The 27611-nt window shown below is 42.1% G+C and overlaps 1 protein-coding gene across 1 annotated transcript in view; it reads right to left on the bottom strand.

Annotated features, from left to right (window-relative positions):
• LOC311235886 (uncharacterized protein) overlaps nucleotides 1-20191 on the bottom strand; it is an 86282-nt gene extending 66091 nt beyond the window's left edge. The window contains 1 exon segment of the mRNA XM_084323413.1: nucleotides 19795-20191. Coding sequence (XP_084179539.1) covers nucleotides 19795-19897 — 103 coding nt within the window. The 5' untranslated portion in view covers nucleotides 19898-20191.
• Between the last annotated feature and the right edge of the window lie 7420 nt (nucleotides 20192-27611).

Genomic DNA, 27611 nt, shown 5'->3' with positions numbered 1-27611 from the left:
AGAACTTGTACTCATGCACAATAGAGAGCATCCTGACTGGTAACATCACCTCCTGGTTTGGGAATAGCACCGCACACGACCGCAGCAGACTGCAGAGTGGCTCGATCAGCCAAACGCACAATTGGAGGTGGGCTTCCCGCTCTCCAGGACATTTACACCAGGCGTTGCAGGGCCAAGGCTAAGAGAACAGTCAAAGACTCCAGCCACCCAAACAACTGCCTCTTTGCACTGTTGCAGTCAGGCAAGCGCTACCGGGGCCTCATGGCCGGTACAGAGAGACTCCGAAGGAGCTTCTATCCCCAGGCCATCAGGATGCTCAATGTGGATTCTATGCAACACTAACCCATCCATTCTACATTCATTGCACACACATCCACATGCACACACTCACTTTAGACACTTTAAAACACTACACCATATTTGATCTATTTATTACTAAAAGATTTGCACTACCTCTCAATTTGTTTTGAATTTTGTACTTTCGTTTTGTATATTTAGTATAGTGTTTGGTCTTTATTCTTTTTTTACCTTTGTACTGTATGAAGCACAATCTCAGTAGGCCCATGCAGAACCAAGCATTTCACTGTAATGTACCTTATATCTGTGACAAATAAAACAACTTGAAACTTGAAGACTGTGAACAGCTGCTCAGTGCAGTTCCTGAGCAATGGCCAGGGATGCCATCAGGGCCAGCCGCCTTACGTGAATTAGCCCTGCTCAGTGTGGTAGACGAGTTAGTGGGGGAGAGTGAGGGGTTGGAGGTTAGCAGGGAGAGCAGCCTTGATGGGCGCCTTGTTGTCGTTGTCCCTGTCAAAGCAGGCATAAAAGTTATTGAGCTGATCAGGGAGGGAGGGGTCAGTGGTTGGGGGAGAGTTTGTTTATTTGTTTATTTTATGGAACCCCATTAGTCTACACCCATAGGTGAAAGACTATTCTTCCTGGGGTCCGAAAACATAACTTACAACATTATAGTACAGTAATAAAAAATAAAAATAAAAAAAACATAAGAAACACTTTAGCCTAAGTACATTCTCAATATCTTTAAAATTTTAATAAAATTAAAAAATCACACAAAGGCTCTAGCCACAAATACAATACTAACTAAACTAACAATACTAACTAAATAAATCAGTAACTCAACTGTATTTCATTATTCATAACAGCATCAAGTTTTTCTCAAAAGTAAATTTGTTGAGGGTGGCTGGGTGGCGCAGCGGACTAAGCACTCGTCACCAACGCGAGAGACACTGGTATCGAATCCGGCTGTCAGCGTTGGCCGGCCGTCATACTGGCTCAATTGGCAGAGTCAGCGGGAGGGAAGCCGGTGGGGTGGTATTCGTTGTAAACAGTGACTCCTACAGGTCGGTCAGGGCGCCTGGGAGGGAGGGAGATGGTGAGGGTAGTGTGACCTCCCACGCGTTACACCTCACCAATGAGAGTCCGCGCTGGCAGGTGAAAAGATGCTGCTGGCTGTCTCCTATGTCTCGGAGGAAGCATCTGATAGACTTCAGGGCTCCCTAGACCAACCAGTGGGGGGCACATGCAAGCAACGACCAGGAAGGGGAGGGGGGAATTGGCATGAACGACCACATCAAACAAGAGGTGGACGCGGGCAAATACTGCGGCATGGTCATGCTGGACCTACAAAAGGCCTTCGACACTGTCAATCACACCATTCTGATTGACAAGCTAAAAGCAATTGGTTTTGATAGTTTATCAGTGAGCTGGATACAATCCTACCTGGAGGGGAGGGAACAGATGGTGGAAGTAAACGGTACACTATCCCCCCCCCTCACAGTGAGCTGTGGTGTTCCACAAGGAAGCATACTAGGACCGCTACTATTCCTAATTTATGCAAATGACATGTCGTCAGCTTGTGACTGCAACTTGTTCCTGTTTGCAGACGACTCAGCCCTGCTGGTCTCTGACAAGAACAAGTTACAGGTTGAAAAAGCCCTCAGCTCGGAACTAGGCAAAATCTGCATATGGCTCGCCGACAACAAACTATCATTACACATGGGCAAAACAGAGTCCATTCTCTTCGGTTCAAATAACAAACTCAGCAAGACCGACGGCTTCTCGGTTACAGTGGGTGACAATATTATCACAAGGAAAGATGAAATTACCTACCTGGGTTCCATCCTAGAGGCTAATCTTTCCTGTGACAAAATGGCATCCAATGTAATAAAAAAAGTCAACCAACGAACGCGATTCTTGTACCGGATCTCCTCTCTGGTAAACAAGAATACCCTGAAGACTCTAGCAGGAGCACTCATTCAAGGGTACTACGACTATGCTTGCACCTCATGGTACCAAAGCACCTCAAAGGCACTAAAAAACAAATTACAAACATCTCAAAACAAGCTAGTCAGACTACTACTTGACCTGACTCCTAGAACCCACCTCACCCCTGCCCACTTTGACAACCTAGGATGGCTTAGAGTAGACGACAGAGTACAGCAACTTGCAATGGGCCTGGTCTACAAGATACACTACGCGACCAAGGTACCCATGTACATGTCAAAATACTTCCCAAAGGTCAGTGAATACCACGATCACAACACCAGAGGGAGCTCCACAAATCATGTAAAACCCAGATTCGGATCAAACAAGGGACTAAACACGTTTCGCAATTATGCCACATCAATGTGGAACGCCCTGCCTAAAGCTGTAAAGGAATGTGAATCACTACCCACCTTCAAAAACACTCTCAAAAAACACCTACGTGAGACTGCAATTCGAAACTGGCCCCTACAAATGTCCTAACCTAGTTGTACAGTAAATGACCAAGTAAGGCTTTGTCAATATTCCAATGTACAGTGTAAAATGTGTGTGTGTCCCCTTCCCAACCCCCCCCCCCCCCCCACCTCCAATGTACAGCCCTCACCCAACCCACCCAACCCCACCCCACCCAACCAACCTCCTCCAATGTACAGTTTCTATGCCAAATGTATATACACTCCTTTTCTGGACACTTTTGTATCACAAACAGTACTGTATTTGCAAATCTGATATGTCATAAATGTATAGATGTAGCAGTACTGTCTATCTGTATGTCATGTATGTCATATATGTTATGATGAATTGAAAATGGGGGACCCTGATGTAAACAAGTCGAAAGTCTTTCTCTGGTCTGCATCCCCTTAACAATTGTATGTATTGAGCTGTACTGTACTGTACCCATTCTGCAATCTGTTAATAAACTTTTCAATCAATCAATCAATCAATCAATCAATCAATCAATCAATCAATCAATCAAGCATAACGACTAAAATGGGAGAAAAACACAGAAAAACAGGAGGAGAAAAAGTTAAAAAAAATTATAAAAAAAAAATGAAATTTGTTGCTGATCATCTTTATCTTCACAGGTATACAATTCCAGTTTGCAGCAGCTCTATACATTACGGTTCTCTTAAGTGCATTTGTTCTTGGTAGAGGTAGAATAAAATGAAGACCCACAGCGTGTCTATGTCTAATATTGCTGGGTTGTAGTTCTGACCACAAAGACTTAGGTTTACCAATTTTATAAATAAAATTGTTAGTCGTTAGTGGGTTTATAGTCTGTGATGGCCTGGGTGCCATTCTGTGCGCCAGGGACCACACGTTGGCCAGAAATATTCTAGGGAGCGATGGGCAATGAGGAGCTAGCTTTAGCCTAGCCCTCAGTCCTCCACGTGTACCACTCTTCTGCTTGTGATCACGGCGGGGGCGAGGATAGCCGTTAGGGCTGTACCGAATGTCATTCTTTAACATTCAAAGCTTCTATTGAAGTATTCGAACGTATCTTCGAATGTCTGTCGTCATATTTTATGACGTAATCCCAGTTTTTTTTAAGTATTTTCTTTAAACTAAATCCTCAATTTGAATAAAGTGATTAATCTGATTAAATGGGTCTTTTTTTATTAAATCAACTTTCTTTAATGAATATAACTCATCAGTTTCATCAACATAAAGAATCCAAAAGGTTAGTACGAAAGTGATGGTGACGTCTTGATGGAGCGCCGAGTGCCAAGCAGATGCAGATAGGCTACATCATTTATGATAAATGTTTTATCAAAAATTTTATGATGAGTAATCTACTATAATAGTATAATTCAATAATATTAGTGTAGCCTCATTTCTATCTGCAACTGTGAAGAAAAACCCCATTGGTTTAAACAGAATGAATAAATATATTAAAATGTATATATATAATTTTTTTTATCATTTTTATTACTAATAAAAAATTCTAATGTTGATTTAGAATTTGAATGTCAACATTATGAACGAAGCTTCGAACTATTTGGTACAGCCCTAATAGATGTGATGATATTTGCCTGCTCTGCTGTGAATTCTGCGGTGAGTTGAACTGTTTTGGGCCAGCTTAGTATGTTAGTGGGTTAAAGGAAAACTCCAACATTTTGGGAAATTTGCTTATTTAACATCTTCCCTGGAGTTAGACAAGAAGATATACCTTTTTTGTCTCTGTGCATGCATTAGGCTTAGGGAACGCCTGCACCGTTAGCGTAGCTTAGCTTCATCACTGGAAGTGGGTCAGACTTTTACCCTGAAGTTCCCTACAGTCCCCTACAGTCACGAAATACACTCCAAAACTTTCCTGTAAACATGTTGTGACCTGTGTATTTACCACGTGGAGAAATAAAAAATTATTGAATTCGACATTTACGTTTTGTAAGCAAATATACTCTGACATTTTTTTTGCCGAACCACTCCTCTCTGGGCGCAGTGATTTCACGCAACGCAGTGCTACTTTCTAACGCTAACGCCAGTGTTTGTTTACATTTTCATTTCATTCAAAGGATCCGAACCGATTGAAGTTTATGGATACCATGACTGTGGTAAGTTTTAATTTATGTTTTTAGATGGAAGGCTGTATTCCATCCGTCTAACGTTAGCGAATATTGTGAGATTGATGAATAGGACATAACTAGGGCTGACCTTCGAAGCTTTTTTTGGCAATCGAAGCTTCGGGGCCGAGCTTCGATTTAAATTCGAAGCTTCTGGGATTTTTTTTTCTTTTATCTTATGTTGTGGGACTTGTGCAGCAAAGTAAACTTTGTTGTTTTTAAATGTGCTCTATAAATAAAGTGGATTGGATTAATTAATTAAGTAGCCCCTTTCGTGACTGTGATGCAGCCAACAAGGTTTCACTCGGCTGTGTGATTTAATTCAAGGTGGATCGCTTCAGATTTCATGGCAACTACCAATCCCCCAAATCAAGAATGTTTAAGATGAATGAAGTAATATTTAGATTATTTGAAATATGGCCTGTGTAGACTAAACTATGCACAGAATTATGTCAGTCTACAAGGTCCGGATTCTACATGGTCCGGCAATGTAGACCTTGTAGACTCCACTACAGACCAATTATCAGTGAATGTTCATGCATTTTTAAGAAGGGCTACTTCCACAAAAAAACAAAGAACTCACCAAAACATCTCAGTAGCACCTTATCTAAATGTTCTATTTCATATATGGAGATTCATATTTATTTATGTATTGCATGCATTTCCACATTTTATTTCCTATTTTGTTTATTCATCCCAGTATCTTTCTTTCTTATGTGTGGAATTCTACAAGGCATGTAGGTGTATATGTGTTTGAGGATGATATGCTTCAAACAGGGAATAGTGATGATATAATTTGGGCAGTGCTGAGCTGGGTTACTTTCCTCCAGTGTATTTGTAAAACTCTGGTTTTAATCGTTATTTCTTTTATTAGCTATATCCATTCGTTTTCATCCATCCAGCCTGATATTATCATTGGGAATGGGTCTGAGCTTGCAAAAGGGCAAATACCGCCGTGCGGGCAGGGTTTAAATACTCCGGCAGGACTCGCGTTTACAACGATGGCATGGAACAGTAACCCCACCCGCCCATTCATGTGTAACGCTCGGTAATGTGGGACGGACCTCCACAAGCAGTATTTGGAATGGCGATCAGATAATTGGATTATTTCTTTTGCATTACATCAGATACCAGGTAAGGACGCTCTATATATAAAATCTTGCGTTGATCTGATATTTCTTTCTACCCCGATTGCAGCTGTCTGTGTGTGTGGCTGTGTGCCGTTGGGTGCAGGAGGGGACTGGGGGAGCCTCGCACTACGAGGCCCTTTTCATTCTTGCATGAGGAAGGATAATAACGATAATCTAGCGTTGGTTTCAGGATGATTAGATAATCAGGTGAAATTAATCAGGCTATTATCGCGTCTTTTCCTGGGATTACTAAGAATCACCAAAACTATATTCATATTCAAAACGGTATAAAACGGAAATGTACGGATGAAAAAACAATCCGTTTTGTACATGTTGACTGGAAGCAACTCACTGACAATCGACGGGTGTATTAGACCCATAGCTATAATATAAGATATATTTTAAGCACTCGCAAATCTCGCAGTCCCCCCATTGATTAAAGCGATGGCGTAATAGCGCCCTCTGGCGCATTAACACTTTGATGACCGCTCAGCGCCGTCTAATATGGTGCTAGAGGACCAAGGTTTGTTGACAAACTGATGTGTCTTTGTAGAGCTATATCTATACTTTATAGTATTACTATCTGTCCATTCTCATTGTCACTTGAGTTCATAAAGAGTCCCTTCAAAATGGCTTAAAGAAAAAAAAATCCATCAATAGGTTGTCATTTTATAGCGCCGTGAATATAAGCTTTTCGTCTCATATATTTTCTGGAAAGCTACTTATAGAGCTAAAGGCTACTAACGTTATATTCAACGGCATTTCTGTTGTATATATTCTAATGAAATAACACAAACTGCTTATGAACTGGACTATCCCATAGCATCTATGGATGAAAGGGGGGCGGCGGGGAACGTCGATTAGTATTATTGATTAACAATAGAGTGTCCGTGGTAGTAGCCACATTCACTGATCGAATGCTTGCGTCTCACAACAATGTCTAATCCGGCTGTAATTTAGGTGAATAAGGTCTTACCGTCAGCCCGTGGGATACCCTACAGCATTTCCCCGTTATCGACCGGCATCTGGTAGATCGATATGTCCATTGGTTGATGATAAATCCCCTTATTCCATGGTGAGATCTGCGATTCGAAACGTGATACACGGTTCATGATGTTCGCTTGGGATTAGAGTAATATGATACCATTCGCCCACAATGATACTGCAGTGGAGCGATGGCGCCCCTAAGAGGATCTGGCCGGTATTGCATGTTGCCGATTCCACAGAGTCGTGTAGATCTGCAGAGTCGATCGGCGATCTTGATCCGGTTATTAATATGGAATAAAACAATAACAACTTGCCACGGCTATATACGTGGCTCTGGTCCACAACGCATGGATTCTAAACACGTATTAATAACTTGTGGCTGGTCCCCATTGTGTTAAGCGATGGCGCAGAATGAGTTAAAGTGCATAATTTGGCTCGATTTCAGTGTGCGTTTTAAGAAAAAAAACAGGGCTTTTGAGGTGATTAAATCACTGCACCCAGGCAGCAGTGGTTCTGCAAAAATAAAATCCAAATATATATCCGCTTAGAAAACGAAAATGTCAAAATATATATATATATATATATATATATATATATATATATATATTTCTCCACATGGTAAATACACAGGTCACAACACGTTTACAGGAAAGTTTTGGAGTTGTATTTGGAGTGTATTTCGTGACTGTTGGGAACTAGGCTACACTGGCACACCTACTTCCAGTGAATGACGCTAAGCTAGGCTAACGTTGCGGCTGTTCCCTAAGCCTAATGCATGCACAGAGAAGAAAAGGACATGTATCTGCTTGTCTAACTCCAGGGTAGATGGCAAATAAGCGAATTTCCCAAAATGTTGGCGTGTTCCTTTAAATGTAATTGTTAGATTAGATAAGATAGTCTTTTCTTAATGAAAATGCATAGTTTAGAAGCTTCCTGTTTAAAGGTTAAGTGGTCCAGAGTTCCAGTCCAGTAATGAAGTGATGTAGGGCGGAAGATCATCAATAATGGTTTTAGACAGAAACAGATGCCAGTGCAAGTCACTTCTCTACCAGAGAGGACCACCCAACCTCACCATACAGGATATAATGATGGGTACCATAACCGTCACCGGTGATAAACCTAATGGCAAAATGATGTACTGATGTACTTTAGAGTGGAAGAAGCAGCAACATGTCTCTACCTTGAATGAGGTCTTCCAATTAGGGCTGTCGGTTTATCGCATTATTAGATTAATTAATTAGACAGCAAATTATCGCGTTATAAAAATTAACTCAAAATTAATTAAAAAAAAATACATATATATATTTTTTTTAAATAAATTTAAATATTCTTTAATCTCATTCATTCCATAAGAATGTAGAATACACATTTACAGACTTTTTTTTAATATGGTCCATTTGCATGTTCTTGGCATCTGATTCTAGGGACATCTATGGCAGGGTTTCCGTTAGAAAATATTGGTGCCGGTCTCAGTGTCCTGGAAGATTTCAATCTCCCGGACAAATGGGAGAAATTCCGGTCAGAGTTTATTGAGCTTAAAAACAATTGATAGGCAGGCTATATAAAGAATGACATCCTCAAGGTATGTAGATTTATAATATTTTACCTTAAAACTAGGCTACTTTTGCGTATACATTATATTCCAAATAAAATAAGTCCTGTGATAGACTCACGTGCTGCTGCTGACTTGAAATCAAATAGGCGAATTTACGTCTGTGGCCAGTCGGCCCGACATTAAACAGCAGTCTGTTATAATCACATTTTTATGAGCTAACGAATTCAGTTATATTAGACATTTGTATTAATTATATCAAGCGAAGAACTGAGAAATTTGGCACTACTGAGACGGCAACATTATCATGTGGGGTTCACTGAAATCTAAACGTTGCGTGATTTGCCGAATCCAATGACTATCTCCGCCTCCCAACGAAGCGATACGCTAATCCAGCATCAAGCTCCCGCCCCGCCATTCTCATCAGCAAACCACAGGTCGCGCTGCAGCAGCTGTCGCACTCCAAATGAATCTCGACATCTCTTCACCAATAATCGTTGTATCAGAACACTACACACATATCATAATGTTCACAGCAAACTGTAGTTGATCACCAGGTATGTTTTATTAACGTAGGTTGAATCATTCATATAAGAAAAACGATCTCTTACCTTTCTCCACTGGTTCAAATGAACTGGTGAAACTTGCTGTGCGCGTGAACATATCCCTTGGACATGAACTGACAGTACGTTTTTATTGATATATCATTGGGATCCCCCTCCGAAATTGGTCACCACGTCACCACGCATTTTGTCCGGAGCTTAAAAAAAGTGTTATAGAATTTGACGTTCTGAGCGCGGTGGACACCTTACGTCTGTGTTTATAATGAATGAATGGTAAAACGGATTATATTGAAACATAGTGCGAGTACTCAACAATTATTCACACAATTTAAAACAGCCCATATTTATTTTGTCATACACAATGTTTGTATCTATTGGTTTATCTTATCTAATGAAGACCGTTGTGTAGAAGAGAATTCTCATCCAGCAGACAGCTTTTAGAGTGTTGCCCAACTCCCTACATATAGAAACACACACCGTTTGTCACCGTCATTATTAGACCTGCTTGGTTTCATAAAATATTTGTTAAGGTTAGCTGTTTGGCCATCTCTCTCTCGCTCGTATAATAGCCGTTTGCCGTTATGGTGGCCAGTAGGGCTGCAACGATTAGTCGACATAATCGACGACGTCGATCATAAAAACTCGTCGACGCAGACTTCTTGCGTCGATTAGTTGTAAAATAAAAATATATATATTATTATTATTATTATTATTATTATTATTATATATTTTTTTGCACTACCTATCTTTGTGAAAGTGGCTTCTCAGCTCTGGTCCAGCTGAAGACTTCTTAGCTTAACATAAGAGACCGACAGTAAGTTTGGGGGAACTAATGGGATAACTGGGGTTGCAACAAAAGTGCAACTAGTGCTAAAAACACAATGAAATGAAATAAAATAATAATAATAATAAATAATAATATATCCTTCTAAGCAGACTTCTTAGCTTAACATCCCAGGGAACTAATGGGATAACTGGGGATGTTGTTTGGTCCTGACAAGAGTCTCAAAGTCTGGGGTGATGGTAGACAAAGCAACTCTGAGGTCATGCTCAATGTCCAATCTGTTCCTCTGCTCTGTCTTCAGCTGGACCAGAGCTGAGAAGCCACTTTCACAAAGATAGGTAGTGCAAAAATATATATAATAATAATTATTATTGAAAAAAAGTTATTTTCTTTATATATAAATTTTTTTTTCAATTAGTCGACTAATCGAAAAAATAATCATTAGTTGCAGCCCTAGTGGCCAGGCAGGCTCCGCTCAATACAAAAGAAAGAAAAAAAACATTCAATCCGAGCGCGCTCTAGCCGCGCTTTATCAGAGTGAAGCAACAATGAAACAAATGTAACGATTGTTTCGTTCATCGCATAGGCTATTTAATTTTAGCCTATTTTAATACAATTCAAATTGTGCTTAGAGGGAATTATTTTAACAGGACATTATGACCGGAGATATTTAAATATGTCGGACTTCAACATATTTTCCCGGTAAAAAAAACTGTAATTACCGGACAACGGAAACCCTGATCTATGGATCTCAGGGAATGTATTCCCAGTGTCAGAAATACTGTGTCTGTTACTAGGCTTGAGTAAATAGTAATGAACCAAATGAGAATATCAATAAAAAAAATTATCTTTGACTGTGAATAACACCATGCTAGAATTGACCAGACCTGAAAAATCTAAGCAAATGAATAAATGGAAGATGATTAAACAGAAGGTTTTGTAGATACAGTACTGAATTCCGGACATCCGGACGCGTGAATGCCTTCTACAACGCTGTTCCAGTTCCGCGTTGCCGTTTTGCGCTCTGATTGGCCGAGCGCGCGCATGAGCCGCGACACGGCCCTCAGCCAGGCAGCAATACTACGCTCCAGTTAACCTAATTTATACAAATGGAGTATTGATTTCGCCGTAACGAATAACGCCGTGAACACATAGTTAAGTACGACTGACAGATGCATGTTGTGTTACTGCTTCTCGGCATAAGCCCCATAATACGCCCGTCTCTGGCTTCGTCCAGCGGACACCAGAGCTCAGCAATGCCGCTCACGGCAGCATATTCTCCCCGCTGGTGATCGGAGCACGGAGGGTCGTGGACCAGCCCGAGTCGCGCGATTTTTTATTGGTTTGTCATAGGGCTGGGCGATATGGCCAAAAACGTTATCGCGATAAAATTATAAAATTATTTTCATATAACTCGATATCGATAATTATCGTCGATATAATGTCCGTCAAGTTTAATTAACTTCTTATGCCCGGCGCCGATGGACGGGCTATTAATAGACTTGTTTTGCTGATGCGAATGTCTCAAGTTGATGTCGTCATCAGTCCGCGCACTTTAGCAGTTAGCCAGAGCAAGCGGTGTATCCCATGACAATGTACTAAATATGATCCTAAAATACTCTGTTCCGCCCCAATACATTGCAACGACGTCCACCGCATACCCCACACTACTCTAACCGTGGCCTCAGAATTCACGCCACACACCCACTCGGCACGTAAACTAAAATAGCGCTGTGCAAGCTAATTATCCTAGCCAGCCTTGTTTCCAATGTACTAAATATCACCCTAAAATACTCTGGTCCGCCCCAATACATTGCAACGACGTCCACCGTATACCCCACACTACTATAACCGTGGCCTCAGAATTCACGCCACACACCCACTCGGCACGTAAACTATAAAATAGCGCCGTGCAAGCTAATTATCCTAGCCAGCCTTATTTCCAATGTACTAAATATCACCCTAAAATACTCTGTTCCGCCCCAATACATTGCAACGACGTCCACCGTATACCCCACACTACTATAACCGTGGCCTCAGAATTCACGCCACACACCCACTCGGCACGTAAACTATAAAATAGCGCCGTGGAAGCTAATTATCCTAGCCAGCCTTGTTTACTACTTGAGTCCTACCTCTCTACCCAGAGGTGCAGCGCGGGTCTCCTTCCGCTGTCGGCCATCTCCTTCACTGATTGGTTGTTAGTGCGTGTGCTAATATCCAAGCTTGGAAAATCGATATATCGAAACTTTGCGACCACGTTTCATGTTTATTTCGAGGAAATAATTTATCGCGATAGTTATCGTTATCGTTTTATCGCCCAGCCCTAGTTTGTCATGACAAACCAATTACATAATCCAACATATGTGTAAAGGAACAACATATTCCAGTTAACGGTATATTTTTTTTAATGATTCGTTACGGCGAAATCAATACTCCATTTGTATAAATTAGGTTAACTGGAGCGTAGTATTGCTGCCTGGCTGAGGGCCGCGTCGTGGCTCATGCGCGCGCTCGGCCAATCAGAGCGCAAAACGGCAACACGGAACTGGAACAGCGTTGTAGAAGGCATTCACGCGTCCGGACACATGCCATTTGAAATATGATTATAGAATATAGAATATCAGGCCTAAAATGGTTATGCGATTAATTAGATTAATTAATTACAAATCCTGTAAGATACATTTTTTTAATCGCCTGACGGCACTACTTCTAATATGAAGTTCTGACGTTTTGAAGTGGCAAAGGACATAATTGCTGGTAAATGGGAGCGGAAAACCCTGTTTACCCCCCCCCCCCCCCCACACCCCAAAAAGGAGGAGCCATGATGACAACACTGCAGAGGTCAATACCACACACACTCAAAAGTAGCTCCATAGAAATACTTCCACAGTTGAACCGGGATAACCATCGGGATGAAGAAGACAGTTCAACTGTTGAGACATTAGTCATTAAAAAGGTAGAATCAAACAGCGACCTCCGGTCAAAAGAGCGCCGCTTGGTTGGTATTGCAATTTCTTAAAATTAGGGATGCTCGATATTGGCTTTTTTACCGATATATATATAATTAACACAACATTATTCATACTTTTGACAATAAATAAAATCAGAAATTGTTCTTACTTGCTTGCCTGGGTAAATAAAGGTGAAATAAATGTTTAAAAAAAATAAAAAAAAAATAATATCCCTACTTAAAATGTTTTGTTTTGGTCTGATGTGTGGGTTGGGGAGAGGTTGCTCCGGCTGGACACACATGGTACTGCAGGCTCTGCCAAGAGAGGTCTGGAGACATTACATCAGGCTCTGCCAAGAGAGGTCTGGAGACATTACATCAGGCTCTGCCAAGAGAGGTCTGGAGACATTACATCAGGCTCTGCCAAGAGAGGTCTGGAGACATTACATCAGGCTCTGCCAAGAGAGGTCTGGAGACATTACATCAGGCTCTGCCAAGAGAGGTCTGGAGACATTACATCAGGCTCTGCCAAGAGAGGTCTGGAGACATTACATCAGGCTCTGCCAAGAGAGGTCTGGAGACATTACATCAGGCTCTGCCAAGAGAGGTCTGGAGACATTACATCAGGCTCTGCCAAGAGAGGTCTGGAGTGGACTAGACATTGCATACTGCATCATACAATATATATCACGTAATAATATTCTCCAGTCTGCTGTTTGGGCGCATTACCGATTTCGTTTAGTCTACGATAGCGATGGATTAAACAGCAACAACGTCATGGGCCAGTTGGCATGGCCTCTGTCTGTTGCCAGCGCAAGGAGAGATACAGGAAGGCAAACGCAACTCCTTCACCTAGATTTATTTACACAAAACAACCTCCGTCTTTAGATTCTGACAGGGCAAAATCCATAATCAAATCCTTAATGTTGTTATTTATAGTGAACTACAGTATACTATATAGTATGCAGCGCAATACAGTCGCTGTTCGTTTGTCAGTGCATAACGTTAAGCCACAATGTTAATATTTTCTCTCATAGTCACTTCAGCAACAGGTAATTTCCAAACTTGGAACAGACAAATCAATCAAATGTATTTATATAGCACATTTAAACATGACACTTGTCAACCAAAGTGGTTCACATAGGATGCTTGGTTCATGTATACAGCTCATTATACTAATATTCCACAATTATTACATTTAGATAGTAATAATGGCACACATAAATTCACCGACATGCGCATTGTTGATACATGCAGGATAGCCTTGAGACAAACGTATGCGTATCACCGCCGCCATGGGGGGGGGGGGGCAGAATTGTCAAAGTTATCCAACAGGTCCACTATAGGCTACTAGTCTAGACAGAGGCATGGACCTCCAGAGTTATCCAACAGGTCCACTATAGGCTACTAGGTCGACACAGAGGCATGGACCTCCAGAGTTATCCAACAGGTCCACTATAGGCTACTAGTCTAGACAGAGGCATGGACCTCCAGAGTTATCCAACAGGTCCACTATAGGCTACTAGGTCGATACAGAGGCATGGACCTCCAGAGTTATCCAACAGGTCCACTATAGGCTACTAGTCTAGACAGAGGCATGGACCTCCAGAGTTATCCAACAGGTCCACTATAGGCTACTAGTCTAGACAGAGGCATGGACCTCCAGAGTTATCCAACAGGTCCACTATAGGCTACTAGTCTAGACAGAGGCATGGACCTCCAGAGTTATCCAACAGGTCCACTATATGCTACTAGGTCTAGACAGAGGCATGGACATCCAGAGCAAAGTTACCCACAGCCCTTTCATTACACTGGAGTGAGAGAAAAGCACACCCCCTTCTGAGAGCCACATTATAGCTCATGTTTTACAAAAGAGAGGGAATGAAACTATAGAGAGAAGGGAGAGAGACAGAGAGAGAGAGATAGGAGAAAGAAGAGAGGGGATAAAGGAGAGAGACAGAGAGAGCGGAGAGAGACAGACGGAGAGAAAGAGAGAGACACTCCCAGGCAATAACTAATGGTTGAAAAGTCTTGGCACTACCTTGAACCATTACTGTAAGCTTGGAATGCGTGTGTGTGTGGTTGTGTGTGTGTGTGTGTATGTCATGTGTATGTGTGTGTGTGAGACCCAGAGGATGACGTCACATCTTAACATCGGAGTGGAAGAATGTAGGCCTATGTCTTTGGGTGGTGCACACAGGCAGGCCCGGACTGGCCATCGGGAGCACCGGGAGTTTTCCCGGTGGCCTGCACAAATCTTTTTTTTATTATTATTATTTTTTATTTTTTTTTTGCCAGGCGATTGTTTCTAGTTGTGGCGGCGGCGCGGCGCGATAGTTAGATAACCTAGATGGGTGGGGAACAACCAGGATTTCACTGTCTGCCACAGAGTTGGAGAACTATCCGACTCTCTCTCTCACGGGCCGGCGGATCACACACACACAATGGAGCCGTGCTGCCGCTTGTGATTGGTGGAGGCAGGACCAGGCGATACAACTGATTGACAGCGGAGGCGGCGAATGGAATGGCAGACGGCACTCAGATGCAGAATAACAGCCAGGCAATGAGCCAGGTAGTGAGGGACTCGGGAGCAGGGGCGGACCTTCCTACAGGCGATATAGGCGGTCGCCTAGAGCACCACCCAGAGGGGGGCGCCAAAAAAATAAAAAATAATTTTTTTTTATGTGCAGTTTTGGCGCCCCCCTCTATATCTGCAACCATTATTTTTACATAAAAAAAATTCTAACAAGGGAAAATGAGCCAAAAATCTAAAACGGTCGGTCGGTCTGAGCCTCAGCTTTAGGTGTTCACAGTCAGAACATGCTAGAGCGCTGTGCATTGATGGGTATCGGTCAAGTGTTTATAGAATTGAACGTTGAGGAAAGAAAGACTAACGTTAGAGAACTATGAAAAAAAAAAAAAAAAAAACATTTTTTGGGGTGTGGGGGGGGCGGCGCAGTGGTGAATCTCGCCTAGGGCGCCAAATGGGCTAGGTCCGCCCCTGCTCGGGAGAGATACAGTAGAGCGAAAGTCAATTAACGTTGATGTCAAGATGGACAGTGGAAGAAAGAGAAAGGGTGGAGGAGAGAGGGATAAAACAAAGAAAAAGAAAGGCCCTTACAGGAGAGAGTGGTTAACTGTATTATAATAGTAAATAGAAAAATATGTTGTGCTCTTGCTTTTTTCTTTTTGAAGGTGGAGAGAGTAGCATTGCTAGTGCCACAACTGTTTTATTTGAGGTCCATAACAGTACATTGTACTAAGCAATTGTTGGCTCATTAGTTTGTGATTCACATGCACTAAAATTCACCAGAATGCAGGAAATTAAGTCTTTGTAACAAAAGATTTCCTGGTGGGGGACCCCCAGACCCCCGCTTAAAAAGTGGCCTGACTGGAGCTATATTTCGCGCTATATCTCCCGGTATGAATTATTTCCCCAGTCCGGCCCTGCACACAGGTGTGTGTGTGTGTGTGTGATGCTTGCTGGAGAATCAGGAAATATAAAACCATTTACAAAGTTCTCTATAACACAACAACATAGGGCCGTTTCCTCCAATAAAGTTAGTTTGTATCAAACCTCAGATGTTGGAAGACAACGGACCATCAACACAACTCAAGCACACGCCAGACACACGTGTCTAATTCAGGACCATCAACACAACTCAAACACACGCCAGACACACACGTGTCTAATTCAGGACCATCAACACAACTCAAACACACGCCAGACACACGTGTCTAATTCAGGACCATCAACACAACTCAAACACATGCCAGACACACGTGTCTAATTCAGGACCATCAACACAACACAAACACACGCCGGACACACGTGTCTAAAGGCCTCTACATGCTACAGCAACTTCAAAGCAACTTCAACACAACATCAGCGCGATTTCAGCGCGGTTGTTGTTTAGGGTCTTGTAGACTGTGTTGCGAGGATGCTGCGTACATGTCTCCAAAATCTAACCTAAACAACCGTTGCGTTGATATTGCGTAGCAGTGATTGGTTGGTTAGCGAATGGGGGCGGGGCTGTCATAGAATAATATTGGTCTCGCAGAGAATACCATCCGCCATTGTTGTAGCCAGCCAGCGTTGATGCTAAATAATTAGCGTCACATAGCTGGCCTTTTTCTGAAAACCCAAGCACATATTGTTCCATAGCATACGCCTTCAGTTGATCATGACAAATCCTCTCTTACCTTGACGATTAAAAAGCCTCCATAATTTAGTAAATAAAGCTGTAGCCAGCCAGCTAGCATTGGTGCTATACAAAATGCTATCCACATTAGCTACATAGCTAACCAACTAAATACAATGGTATCCTGAGGTAACTTTAACGTTAAATACAACGTTTGCTAGTCGAAATGACTGGACACACACAGGGACAAGTTAAACATCAATCAATTCATTTATTCCAATAGGTAGTTTGAGCTGCATGTGAGCCGAGGTCCTCTCCATTGGAAACTAATGACGTTACGGTAACGTTAGCTCGAAAAGCACAGAAAGTTAAGCTGCTAGCAACAGACACTATAACACTTCCGGTCGGGGGATTTCAAAATAAAAGAGCGACGTCTAAAATCACCGGAAATACGTTTATTTTGTACATTATCTAACGTTAACACAAACCTAAACTAACTTTAGTTAAACTAACTTTGCGCGTCGATGTTGCAGAAGCATAAAGGCAGAGTGTCTAAAACACCGTTGCTTTGTCGATGTTGTGTTGCAGTTGCTTTGAAGTTTCTGTAGCATGTAGAGGCCTTAATTCAGGACCATCCAACAACACAACTCAAGCACACGCCAGACACACACGTGTCTAATTCAGGACCATCAACACAACTCAAACACACGCCAGACACATGTGTCTAATTCAGGACCATCAACACAACTCAAACACACGCCAGACACATGTGTCTAATTCAGGACCATCAACACAACTCAAACACACGCCAGACACATGTGTCTAATTCAGGACCATCCAACAACACAACTCAAACACACGCCAGACACACGTGTCATCACGGTCTAATTCGAGACACATGTATGCTAATTAACATGAAATCACAGGGGATGACAGTGGCTCAGGAGGTAGAGTGGTTGTCTGGTAATCGGAAGGTTCCTGGTTAAATTCTGGCTCCTCCCAGGAAGTGTCCTTGAGCAAGATGTTTAACCCCTTGCTGCTCCCGATGAGCAGGTTGGCACCTTGCACGGTCGCCTCCGCAGTCAGTGTGTGAATGTGAGGCATAAGTTAAACGCCACATGAATGCATCCACTAAATCCATTTACCGTTCAAAGATCAGCTATAGATATGATACTCACACACACCTGTCTATCTACTGTGTTCATGTTTCTGATTTCAGATATTTTGGACCATCTCTTTGATTTGAGTTTATTCTTTACACACATACAGGTGCAGCTCAATACATTAGAATATCGTGAAAAAGTCTATATATTTTGCTGTATTGATGCAGTCATTTGTGCAAAAGGAGCCCCAACCAAGTACTGAGTGAACATATACAAAAGAAAAATACATCTATTTTTTATTGGTGATACAGAATTTTGGGCTTTCATGAGCTGTAAGACAATCATACAAATTTAACGATCCACGATATTCTAATTTATCGAGCTGCACCTGTATATATATATATATATATTCTATATCTAGCCTATGCACATTTATATTCTATTATAGAGTACTTTTATCTAGTATTGCATTGTGATACTAATGCCCCTCGTGCTAAGGCCATTCTTATCTTAAACATTCAATACAGTGTACAGTTCAAAGCCTAAAGAGAGCTGTTGACTCATCATTAATATAGACGTCATATTAAAAGAGGAATATGTGGCAACAGAACAAACTGTTAGCGTTTGATTATGTCTTTATTGGCCTCAATGTTCAACCTGTTAAAAGGGGCACTTTGCCAAAAAACAACACCGATTTATTTTGCACATAATCTCACACACGTCCAAAAACTCAAGAGAAACAGTTTTGCTTCCACACTGACTGTATGTCATGTGTGCTTAGGCTTTGATTGAAAACTTTATTAACAGATTGCAGAATGGGTACAGTACAGTACAGCTCAATACATACAATTGTTAAGGGGATGCAGACCAGAGAAAGACATTCGTCTTGTTTACATCAGGGTCCCCCATTTTCAATTCATCATAACATATATGACATACAGATAGACAGTACTGCTACATCTATACATTTATGACATATCAGATTTGCAAATACAGTACTGTTTGTGATACCAAAAGAGTCCAGAAAAGAGAGTACCGGTATATACATTTGGTAGAAACTGTACATTGGAGGGTAGGTGGGGGGGCTGTACATTGGAGGAGGTTGGGTGGGTGGGGTGGGACACTGTACACCTGTACAAGCAAAACTGTACATTGGAATATTGACAAAACCATACTTGGTCATTTAATGTACATTGGGTTGGGTTAGGACATTTACAGGGGCCAGTTTCGAATTGCAGTCTCCCGTAGGAAGTACCATGGTAAATTAATACAAAGTAGTACAAACTAAAATGACCATCTAACTCCCTTTTCTTTTTTATATATATATATATATATATATATATATAAGGGAACTCAAATATTTAAACAAAGCCAAAGCAAATTAGCACCAAAGAGTGTTGTCAACTAAACAATCGCCACACTGTCATTTCCTAAAACAATGTTACTTTGTGTCGAACTGTCGTCATCAACAACACACACACAATGCAATGCAGAGCCTGTAGACTGTAGTATATACATGTAAATAGCTAAATATATGCATTTAATCATAATAATAATTTATGGGGCTGGCTGACACACATATGCATAACAGCAACAGGTGTGTGAGAGAGAGAGAGAGAGAGAGAGAGAGAGAGAGAGAGAGAGAGAGAGAGAGAGAGAGAGAGAGAGAGAGAGAGAGAGAGAGAGAGAGAGAGAGAGAGAGAGAAACACACACACACACAGAGATTCTTTACCTCCACCGCCGTGTTGTCTCGGCTGTCTCCTCACCACTTGTTCTCTCGGTTCTCTCATTGTGTTGTTGTTGTCTTCTTCGTCCTCCGTCCTCGCCTCGGCCATCTCTATCTCTCTCTTTCTTTTTCTCTCCCCGGGGAAAATGGAGCTGCTGGGTGGTCAAAACAATAGTGCCAACAACATGTCCCTATAATCTACCGACAGAGAGAGGGAGAGAGAGAGGGAGAGGGAGAGGGGGAGACATCGCAACCAAAACAAACTCCGGAGAAGTTTACAAAAAACACAACAACAACAACAACAACAACAGACGCGAAACTGGAACTCACAAACAGACTATCTCGACACTAGATCAGCCGCCGGTGTCGCCGGTAAATACGGTAAATACGGAGTTTCTAGCGATAGTTCATCTGACCCCTCTGTGTTTCTCCGGGTGAGAGAGAGAGAGCGCGTTCCTCTGGCTGCCTCCTCCCGACGACGTCACTAGGAAGAGGAGAAGACGCGTAGAGCTAGGACGGATAGAACGAGGATTCACATTCAAATTAAGGGTTTGATTGATTGATTGATTGATTGATTGATTGATTGATTGATTGATTGATTGAAAACTTTATTTAATACACACAATTGTTAAGGGGATGCAGACCAGATAAAGACTTTCGTCTTGTTTACATCAGGATGATCAGGGTCCCCCCATTTTCAATTCATCATAACATGGGGGGGGGGCCTGTTATGAAAATGGCATTTCCCTTCATTTAAAGGGGCTACATTTCCCTCTGTGTTCGTTGTATTTTTTATTTAATTTTTTACAGAATGAGCGGTTGTCCAAACACTGAGAACATGTTAAATGTGTGCATTGTGCCTTTTCTGCAGTTCAGCTGTGACAAGAACCCTCCCATCTTATCTTGAAATCACTATGAATTTAAAATGGGGGACCCTGATGTATTGATTGATTGATTGAAAACTTTATTAACAGATTGCAGAATGGGTACAGTACAGTACAGCTCAATACATACAATAACTGTACACTGTACATTGGAATACTGACAAAGCCATACTTGGTAATTTACTGTACAACTGGGTTAGGACATTTGTGGGGGCGAGTTTCGAATTTCAGTCTCCCGTAGGTGTTCTTTGAGAGTGTTTTTGAAAGTGGGTAATGATTCACATTTCTTTACAGCTTTGGGTAGGGCGTTCCACATTGATGTGGCATAATTGCTAAACGTGTTTAGTCCCTTGTTTGAGCCGAATCTGGGTTTAACATGATTTGTGGAGCTCCCTCTGGTGTTGTGATCGTGGTATTCACTGACCTTTGGGAAGTATTTTGACATGTACATGGGTGTCTTAGTGGTGTAGTGTATCTTGTAGACCAGGCCCATTGCAAGTTGCTGTACTCTGTCGTCTACTCTAAGCCATCCTAGGTTGTCAAAGTGGGCAGGGGTGAGGTGGGTTCTAGGAGTCAGGTCAAGCAGTAGTCTGACTAGTTTGTTTTGAGATGTTTGTAATTTGGTTTTTAGGGCCTTTGAGGTGCTTTGGTACCATGAGGTGCAAGCATAGTCGTAGTACCCTTGAATGAGTGCTCCTGCCAGAGTCTTCAGGGTATTCTTGTTTACCAGAGAGGAGATCCGGTACAAGAATCGAGTTTGTTGGTTGACTTTTTTTTATTACGCCATTTTGTCACAGGAAAGATTAGCCTCTAGGATGGAACCCAGGTAGGACATTTCATCTTTCCTTGTGACAATATTGTCACCCACTGTAACTGAGAAGCCGTCGGTCTTGCTGAGTTTGTTATTTGAACCGAAGAGAATGGACTCTGTTTTACCCAGGTGTAATGATAGTTTGTTATCGGCGAGCCATATGCAGATTTTTCCTAGTTCCGAGCTGAGGGTTTTTTCAACCTGTAACTTGTTTTTGTCAGAGACCAGCAGGGCTGAGTCGTCCGCAAACAGGAACAAGTTGCAGTCACAAGCTGACGACATGTCATTTGCATAAATTAGGAACAGTAGCGGTCCTAGTATGCTTCCTTGTGGAACACCACAGCTCACTGGGAGGGGGGGGGATAGGGTACCGTTTACCTCCACCATCTGTTCTCTCCCCTCCAGGTAGGATTGTATCCAGCTCACTGATAAAACTGATCAAAACCAATTGCTTTTAGCTTGTCAATCAGAATGGTGTGATTGACAGTGTCGAAGGCCTTTTGTAGGTCCAGCAGTTCTGTATGTAAACAAGATGAAAGTCTTTCTCTGGTCTGCATCCCCTTAACAATTGTGTGTATTGAGCCATACTGTATAGTACCCATTCTGCAATCTGTTAATAATGTTTTCATTCATGCATTCATTCATTCATTTATTCAGAATCGCAGCCACAATCGCATATGTCTTGATAAAATGCGCATGTATGGCTCGCGTCGCGTGTAAATCTTATCTTTTCTACCTAAACACGTGAACCTAAAATAATCAGACAACATTTTTTTATGACAAGATTGCTATGCTATCGCTGGATCTTGAGTAATATTTGACCTGCAACGTCTAGTCTGAAAGTTGTACCAAAGGAGATTATTATTAGAACACCTAAACACACTTTATATTTATTGGTAAAGAATTTGCACTACAACCCATACCTCATTACACCTTTCTGTAAATTGTACCTAAATTGTACCTCATCCCATTTCTGCTTTGCACTATAGTATATTAGTATATTGTATAGTATATTGTATGGTAACTCAGTTACTTCTACTCTGCATTGAACATTGTACATATGTTTGTACATAGGCCTACTGAACACTTGTGTCTACGTACGTGACTTCTATTTTATACTTGCTATACTTATTTTATTTTATATCTATTTTTGTCTAGCACAGTCTCTGGAGCGTAACAGAAAGAAGCATTTTGTATAAAAGTATTCTGTACTTCTGTATGACAACTAATAAAGAAACGAACTAACTATTACCACCACGATAACTTGAAGTTGTGTCTTGTCTATGTGTTCCAGTTCTACGATCAGAAGACAGGCTGGAGAGACTGGGACAACGCTCTGAGAACAGAGCTCTATATTTTCCCACCAAAGGGTGTAACACAGACTCTGAGAGGCAATACTGATTATAGATCGGTTGGTCTAAAATCAAAACATGTGAGCGAGAGAAAGCGGGACGGTTTAAGTGTTTTTGGAATGTAAACACGCTTTACAGCGTCTGTGGAGTGACTAACATTAGTATAGCGGTTGGCAGAACCTCACAGTCTGACCCCTGACCACTCAGTATGTCTGACTCTTAACGGACTGTACCTATAATAATGTCAGTTAGGGTACAGACCCTCACCTGCACCTTGTGTACTTACTGTTTACTTAGTATATTCAGGTTAAATTATTTTTATGTATTGCCTATATTTATTGTAACATATACTATAACTGACGGTTTATACAGACCATCATCTGCACCTTTGTTTACACTGTTTATTAGTAAAAATAAATAAAAAAAAATTAAGTATATTCACATGTAATTGTATTATTTTTTGTATCCTTGACACATACTGTTTGCTTCCATCTAACCACCGGCACAGTACAACCCATCTATGATTATACTGACACTTAGACATTTTCTTAAGTAAATTTTTTGATAAACCTTTTCACTGTTACTTTATCTATTGTATAGTAGCGACAATCATTTCACTGCACATTGTACTTGTACGACGGAGTATGTGACAAATAAACCTTGATTTGAATTGATTGGATTTTACTTTTGGTATGGTTTTGAATTTGTAATACTTCCAACCAACAAAATATGACACATACATGCATCTCTCTCACACATATACACACACTCACCCTCTCTCTCTCTCTCTCTCTCTCTCTCTCTCTCTCTCTCTCTCTCTCTCTCTCTCTCTCTCTCTCTCTCTCTCTCTCTCTCTCTCTCTCTCTCTCTCACACACACACACACTCACCATCTCTCTCTCTCAATTTCAATTCAAAAGGGCTTTATTGACATGGGAAACATACATTTACATTGCCAAAGCAAAGCAAAACAATCAAACAGAGAAATCAGAAGAAATCAGTACAGTACAGAATTAATCTTTTATGTGCTTGACAGTCTTTATGGTGGTTGTATTCTGTTGGATGTCCTTTCCTTGTCACAGCAGATCACAAATATTGCTGCTGTGTTTGCACATTCTTATATTTCTCCCAGTAGGTATGGGAGTTTTGAGTTATTGTCCATGTTTTCAAAGTCTCTTTGGGTGTTTGCAATTTGTGGGAAGTATATGTCTCTGATGTCTTGGTATAGTGGGCAGGTTGTTACAGTTTGTCACGATTGCTAAAACACATTCCATGAAACTGCCCTCCCTTTTCACAAAACTCTAAACACAAAACACTTTTCTCAAGCTATATACACAAAACCTAACATTTACGTTTCAAAACCAAACTAACACCAAAACAGTTGCCCATATCTGCTCAAAAGCAAACTTTGACACCAAAATTCCTCTCACGGCCTGCAAAAATGTAAACAGTACTAAGCATCATTACACAAAACAACAAATAATTGAAAACACAATCTTCAGAGTGTGAGAATGTTCTTTTTACAGTTTCACGACTGCCAGGACACATTTTCAGAAACCTTCTTATCTGTTCTCAAAATATATGTATTGGACATTTATAGATTTGTGTGTTTCATAGGAATAGTATGTAAATTAAGAAAATACAGTTACAGTAAGCACTATAAAAATGCAGCAGGTGAGTTCACCTGTCTTCAACCAAAATGGAAGGAGAGTGAAGTACACAGAGAATGTGCAAATATAGAATAGTACACTGGACACAAGACCAATGATGCAGACTGACTGTCAGTGCCCAGGTCTGGGAGAATTTGTGCAGAATACCAAGGTGCTGCTGTAGCCCTTCTTTTGTTGGAGACAGCAGCACCAGGTCATCTGCAAACAGTAGGCATTTGACCTCTGTGTTTGCTAGGGGGATGCCAGGTGCTGCAGCTTGTTCCAATGTTTTTGCCAGTTCATTGATGTATATGTTGAAGAGGGCTGGACTCAAACTGCACCACTGTCTAACCCCACGGCTTTGAGGAAAGAAGTCTGTGTGTTTTTCCTCAATCTCTCTCTCTCTCTCACATACACACACATACACACACACACATACACATTCACTCACACTCTCACATACACACACGCACGCACGCACGCACGCACGCACGCACGCACGCACACACACACACACACACACACTATCTCTCTCTCACACACACACACACACACACACACACACACACACACACACACACACACACACACACACACACACACACTCTTACATACACACACACTCTCTCTCTCTCTCTCTCTCTCTCTCTCTCTCTCTCTCTCTCTCTCTCTCTCTCTCTCTCGCTCTCTCTCTCACACACACACACTCTCTCTCTCAGACACACACAGGGAGTGACGCCCCCTGTCTCTTACCTCATTCTCTGGGAATGGAATGAAATAATAGTGACCCACCCAGCCGGCGTAATGTAGGCCATGATAACTAAATGATGAGATTCATATGGAGGGTTATACTGTACCATGTTGCTGCCTCTTCTCTACGACTAAGAAGGTTTGCTCCAAGAAGGTTGCTTATTGGAACTATTGGAACACTCACTACTAGAGAATCTCAGACTAGCAAGATCATTGTCCTCTTTTAAAGGTAGAACCTGTAATGCAGCTGTGGTAAATTCCAACAGAACTTCTACAATAATTTGAGGTTATTGTAGTACAATACAATGAGATTGATTATCTGGAAGGAGGAGGAAGGGATCATACTTGATAGAATTGACTTAAGCAGATGAGGAATAAACGTGTACGCCAGACAAACCAGAACTGTAGTTCAACTCAACTGATTTATTTGAGCCAGGGCCAAGAGTGAATAGAAGGTTGCCTTTCACATACAAAAGATTTATCAGAGAACATTAACAGGGCTGTACAGAAATTGTGTACAGAAATTACAATCAGGTTTGCATCTTCAAACCCCAACACGTACATAAAACAGTCACTCGTTAACATAATTTGAACATACATAGTTTACTGTAGGCCCCTTTTTTATATGAGTAAGCCTGGTGTCTAAGATAAGTATCTTTACATTCTATTTTAACCAACCAAGGGTCCATGAGTTACTCACATAAATAGCAGCACAGTCTCTCTGGTGGAAGGAGCGGTGGAGCCCAACAGACCCCCTGGGGTCGTGTCTGGTCTGAGGGCTCCCGAACTACCAATCTGTCTCCTCCTATATACTATAATTTCTAGCCAATAATAGAATCCAGTTGGTCCGTGGGCGTCTTCTGTGAGCGGTCTTCTGTGGGGGCTGGCAGCCCCCCCCCCTGGGTTGTGGCGACGTGATGGGACAGAGACAGAGGGGGCCCGTCGGTGGCCCACGTCCGTGTGGTCCCCCGCTGAGCACAGAGGGGTTCTGCTGGGGGCCCCTGTCCGTGTGGTCGCTGTGTTGGGTCTTGTCTCACGAGGGGGGGCGGGCATGATGTCCTCTGGTGGGGGGGTGTGAATACGCTTTGACCCTTTGGGCCTTATTACCATACAGTACTAATCTAGTCACATTAGGTGTGACCTTTATCTATTTAGCCCTGCAACCACTTCTGCTAACCAGTATACAAGGTTATTTATGAAATTCAACTCAATATTTACCACACAGCCAAACAACGACCTCTAGACAAAATAGCTACCACTTGGTACTGCATTTAGTTTACATTTTCTGTTGTGGTCTGATATGTGGGTTGGAGTTGAGTGGGGATAGGTGGGAGGGGTTGCTACTGCTGGCCACACCTCAGGTTCTGCCAAGAGAGGCCTGGATAAATTCACACTATAATAACCCTTTCACTACCACACTACAGAAGGTTATATAATCGTACTTGGCATCGCGTCCCGCTCTTAAGCCATACCGAGATATACCTCATCTCATGTACCTACTGTACACCATCAACGAAAAACAAATACACCCACCACCTGCTAGGCCCCGCCCCTATAGAGGCGTACTATAAAGTACTAGGCGTGGTCACCACTCACTCTTCCTCTATTTCGTTTCCATCATAGCGGTCGCAAGTCGCCCTATGTAACTATAGTGCTATGAAAAGATTAGAGAAATTGCGTAATGTTGAATGCTTACCGGAGGTTTGCTTACCCCTGGAATCTTCGGGGCATGTTTCAGCGACACGTCGGGCCTATTCTGATGTTTCCTCGTCTGGTGGCAGCAGATCAAAGAGCAGCGTGCAAGGTTTGGCTATCGAGCCGGCTTGTACACAGGTAGGCCCTGTGTCATCAGGCATTGATGTTGGTGTTAGTAATGCTGTGGAGTGTGTGTCGGCGCCAGGGGCGGGATGGCTTGGTGAACGTTCCACTGCAGTGGACGATTTCCGAGCGATCCTGGAGCATGCTGCTAACACTAATGCTACTAATGCTACTGCTAATGCTAATGTTAATGCTGAAATGGGTCGTTGTTCTAATATTCCCCGCCGTGGGACGTTGCCGCTTTTCCCTCCTCTTGCCTGGTTCATTAATGAAGGTCAGTCGGTAGCTAATGTGGGGGGTTTCGCTGAGTCTTATTACCTTTTTTACGGGTAAAAGGCCTGACAACAGGGTGCAGGCCGGGTGTACCGTGGCTAAGTAGCCAGGTAGCTTTGATCCTGTGCCCCGGCGGGGATGAACGATGTCCCACCCGGCCGATGCTTGAGAGCGAATCGGCTCGGAGGGTGGCAGTATGGACGGATGAGTGGTATACTGCTGCAGGATGGTTTTTAGCGGCGGCCAGTGTTATGGCTCAGCTGGCTATTTTCCTATCCACATTGTCG

Source organism: Notolepis coatsorum (assembly GCF_963971535.1).
Source record: "Notolepis coatsorum genome assembly, chromosome: 1".
Classification (NCBI taxonomy): Eukaryota; Metazoa; Chordata; class Actinopteri; order Aulopiformes; family Paralepididae; genus Notolepis; species Notolepis coatsorum.
This window is presented reverse-complemented; position numbering and strand designations above follow the sequence as displayed.